Source organism: Octopus bimaculoides, chromosome 23, assembly GCF_001194135.2.
Source record: "Octopus bimaculoides isolate UCB-OBI-ISO-001 chromosome 23, ASM119413v2, whole genome shotgun sequence".
NCBI classification, from domain to species: Eukaryota; Metazoa; Mollusca; class Cephalopoda; order Octopoda; family Octopodidae; genus Octopus; species Octopus bimaculoides.
The window spans coordinates 11,661,887-11,666,125 of NC_069003.1; the positions used below are offsets into that span (position 1 = coordinate 11,661,887).

At 39.3% G+C, this 4,239-nt stretch overlaps 1 protein-coding gene across 1 annotated transcript in view; it reads right to left on the reverse strand.

The window, feature by feature from the left end:
* Positions 1 to 1,150: 1,150 nt before the first annotated feature.
* Positions 1,151 to 4,239, reverse strand: part of LOC106878416 (cilia- and flagella-associated protein 57) — a 5,968-nt gene continuing 2,879 nt past the window's right edge. The window contains exon 2 of the mRNA XM_014927622.1: positions 1,151 to 4,213. Coding sequence (XP_014783108.1) covers positions 1,151 to 4,213 — 3,063 coding nt within the window. The remainder of the gene's footprint in view (positions 4,214 to 4,239) is intronic.

Consider the following 4,239-nt stretch of genomic DNA (forward strand, 5'->3'; position numbering starts at 1 on the left):
TGGTGGATCTGGAATGTAAACAAACAACTCAGGCGCGATGCAGTGTGGTTAAACGACCGAAGAACTGAGTGCTGTGCAAACGCCTCCTGCAAAACATATAAACCGTCGTCCACCCTAATAAAAATCACGCGAATGGCCTATCTGGACCCTTAACATCTACTTCTTGTCCAACGGTGATGTCCCCATGGATGATGAAAATAAACTTGGTACGCTGGAAGCGTCTAGCTTGTGACCACACACTGGCGACGTTTTCTCCGTGAAATAGCGGTGATGCAGGATTTTAGCAGCTGTGTACGTGACACGACTGGTCTATTTAGGAGCAGCACTGCGGTGCTCTCTGTACGAGGGGCCTTGGGACCAAGTGCATGGGCGTCAGACACGCGAACCGTCGTTCACCCGAAAGAAAACCACGCGAATGGCTTATCTGAACCCTGCATAATGCTCTCAATCTCTACTTCTTGTCCAACGGGGATGTCCCCACGGATGACGAAAGCAGGTTTGGTACGTTTTCTCCGTGAAATAGCGCTGACGTGGGATTTTGGCAGCTGTATACGTGTCACGGTTGGTCTATTTAGGAGCACTGCGGCCCCCTTTGTACGAGGAAAACCCTATAAAAAGTGGGAGTAAATATCGTCTGGCTGGTTTATTGTGACTGGCGGACACTCATCTCAGCAGTAGAAAATTTCGATAAGTCGATTGCATCGATCCCAGTTTTTCACTGGTACTTATTTTATCGACCTCAAAAGGATAAAAAGGCAAACTCAGAACGTAAAGCAGGAAGAAAAGCCACTGAACATAACGCCGTAACGATTCTGCCATCTCGTCGCCTTGCCACCATCAGCGATATTTATTTCGAACACAGATGGCAACGAATTTGCTGAAGGACAGAGTCAATAAGATTGACTCTGGTATATAACTGATACTTTATTTCAACGACCCTTGAACGATGAGACGAAAGAGATATGAGATGAAAAACTTCGGTGAAATTGACTTTTATTAGCAATAACAATATTATATGTAAGAAAAAAATTCTTGCTTCACACAGCACGGTTTTTATCACTCAGAGTAAAAACGGACGTATGACAATATGCGATTCGCTTCGTCACATTAAAATGGTAAAACTCCAACGATCAACAAATAAATTCCATTTTCATTTCTCTCTCTCCATTTTCGAAAGCAGACGACGGCTGTTCTCTTGTCTCCTCAACTGCAACTCTGCTGCTAAGTTATTACGTTTGCTGTTCAGGTGTTGATTTTTCTGATTGATGCGTTTGGTGGTGGAGTTCAACGTATATTTCAGTTTGAGTATGGCATATTCGAAATGGTTCCGCTGCCGACCCCATTCGATCTGTAAATTGGGGTCTGAACTGGCGATCTTATCGACATTCTTAACAACATATTTTTCATAAAGAGTTTTTATGCAGTTCTTCAATTGGTGTGGATCTTGTATTTTAAAAGACATGAGGTTGTTTAAATCGGAGCAGAACCTGTCCCACAAATCTGTCTTTTGCTTTAGCTTTCTACGTACATCATCCAGCTCTTTAAAGGTGGCTCCTAATTTCATTTTCATTTCTGCTGTATTATAGTCCATTACGAAAAACTGCGTGGTGAAGTTTTCCAACTGGTTTCGCATACCAGCCATTTGTTTCTTCGTTTTATTGATTTCCGTCTCCCTCTCATCCACAAGCTGTCTGAGTTCGATAATCTTTTCCCATTCCAATTTACATTTCAGTTTCGTGACACTTTGATTCATCAGCTTCAGTTCACAGAAACGTTTGTCTTCCTTAGTTAATCCTTGACATTGGAGCTTCACTTCTTCTCTTAAGATTTCTATGTTTTCCTCTAGATTATTTTTAACAATCTTTAGTCTTTCTAATTCCATCTTTAACTTCCAGCATTCATCTTCGTTTTCTTTTAATTGGTTGGGGAAAGCAAAGAGTTTCTTCCGCAAAACGTTACGTTCGAATTTTCTTTTAGAATAGGTAGATCTCTCGACATACAAAAGCTTTTCATATTTGACTTTTGTGGAGAGGGATTCCATTTCGGCATCCTCTTCACTCAATTTCTCTGATTTTTCGCATTCTTTCCGCAACGTCAATAACTTTTCATCACACTCATAAATTTTCTTCTCCAAATATTCGGTTTTCTTTTCATACTTATCTGCCAATTGTGTTTCTAAACTCTCTTGCATTAAATCCAATTTCTCTATCTCTTGTTCATGTTCATTTTCTAGTTGGATTAATTTCTCTTCAAGATATTTGATCTTTTCACATTCTATCATTAACTTTTTATTAGTAGTACACTCGAGGGATTTTATTTTTGTACAGTGATCGTTAATAGTTTCTGTCATTTTTTCATCATAACTAGATTTTTCTCTGACTTTTTCACCCTCTAAAATTTTATTTTTGTTTTTCAAATTTTCAATTACTTGATTATAATTTTCGGATACCTCTTTTACCTTGTCGTTGAAGTACTTGTCTCTGAGGTGCAGTTTATACTCGTTTTTCTTGGAAAGTTCTTCCACACGGGATTTCAGCTTCGAAATTGAACACATTTTTTCTTCTAACTCATTCACCGGCATTAAAATGTCTTCAGACCAAATGGTACTGTGGCCAAATTCTGTACTCTGATTCTCAGTATCATCAACCTTCCATATTGCAATCGAAAAATCTCTTGATGTTGAAATTAAGTATCGATCATCAGTCGTAAAAATCATGTGTGTAGTTTCGAGACTATGACAAGGATAATTACGCCAGTTTTCACCTCGTATTGGAGGGCACGCCATGCTTCTTATATAACCATCATTAGTTCCTACAAATAACATTGTATTGGACCAAGACAGAGCAACTGATGTGTAAAGAAACTCACTCGGTGGAAACGTTCGCAATATATTCGATTTGTGGATTTCGTTCAAAGAATGATCCGAGCTTACCACATATAGTTTCTTGTTATCAGTGTTAACTGCAACATCGTTACAGGCGCAGGATTTCAAGACACACTCACCGATTCGCTTCTCGGTTTTTATGTCCCATTCATAAATTGCCCCATCCAAACCGCATGAGATTAGATTATTGTCATCCATACACCAGGAGGTAGCTTGAACTTTACCGTTGTGACCTTTCAGGTTGGCGAGCATTTCGAAAGTTATCGACGAGTATACCTGTATAAAGTTGTTGTTGACCGCCGCGAACATGTGACCACCTCGACTGAAATTGCAATGTGTACACCTGCGGATGTTGATATCTTTAAACGGTTTGAAGTCGTCCCTAAGAATATACATGAAACTTAATCTGTCGAAGAAACCTGCCAGAAGAAATAGTCCCATTGGGTGCATAGATATACTATAGACTTCTTCTGAAAAGTTTTTAGAAAATTCTAAGCTAAACGTTTCGTGGTTCCACAATTTTATGGAACCATCGAGGGAGCTTGTTGCAATGAAAGGTTTCCACAAAGAGACACAACATCCAGTGATATGTTTATAATGGAAAGGCTGTACTAAAACATCAAACACGTTTGATTCACTCTGTTTTGTTTCCGATGGATTAATTTGTGTAGAATACATTTGTTTCATATTGGTGCTAATAACGAGAACCTCCTCCGATGGATCCACCACCATCCATTTTATAATTTGGTTACACAGGTCACTGTTTTCCAAAACATCTAACGGAAGCCAAACATTCCTAACAGACTTGTAAGTATGCCAGACTTCATCTCTTTCAAAAAACTGTACACATTTCTTACCACACGCTGTAATAAATCCTTTAGAATAACTGGTAACAGCCGTTACTCCGCACGACTTGATGGATTCGTCGGAAATATTCGAATATTGGAATACATTAAAATCAAGTCTTAAATCCGTATCTTCGATAAACAACACTCGGCCACTGCCTGTACCCACCAAAAGACGTTGTTTCGCATCCCAGCAATAGCATTTGAAATCTTGAGGTACGATCTTAGGAAAATTGAACTGTTTGTTTTTGCTTCCTTCGAAGCGGAACAATTTAAGAAACTTGTTGCCAAATACATACACGTTGAGATGTGTTTGAGGGTTGAAACTAACGCAATGAAGAATCTCCGGTGCAACAGAAACTGTCACTTTGGTCGAGAGAAGTAGTTTCGATCTTTTCCATGACCAGTAAAGTAAGGTTCGTGATGGGTCGTCACATATGGCCACAAGATATCGAGAAGTAGATGAAAAAGACAAACTAACGATCTTACAATGCAATACTTGACAAACTA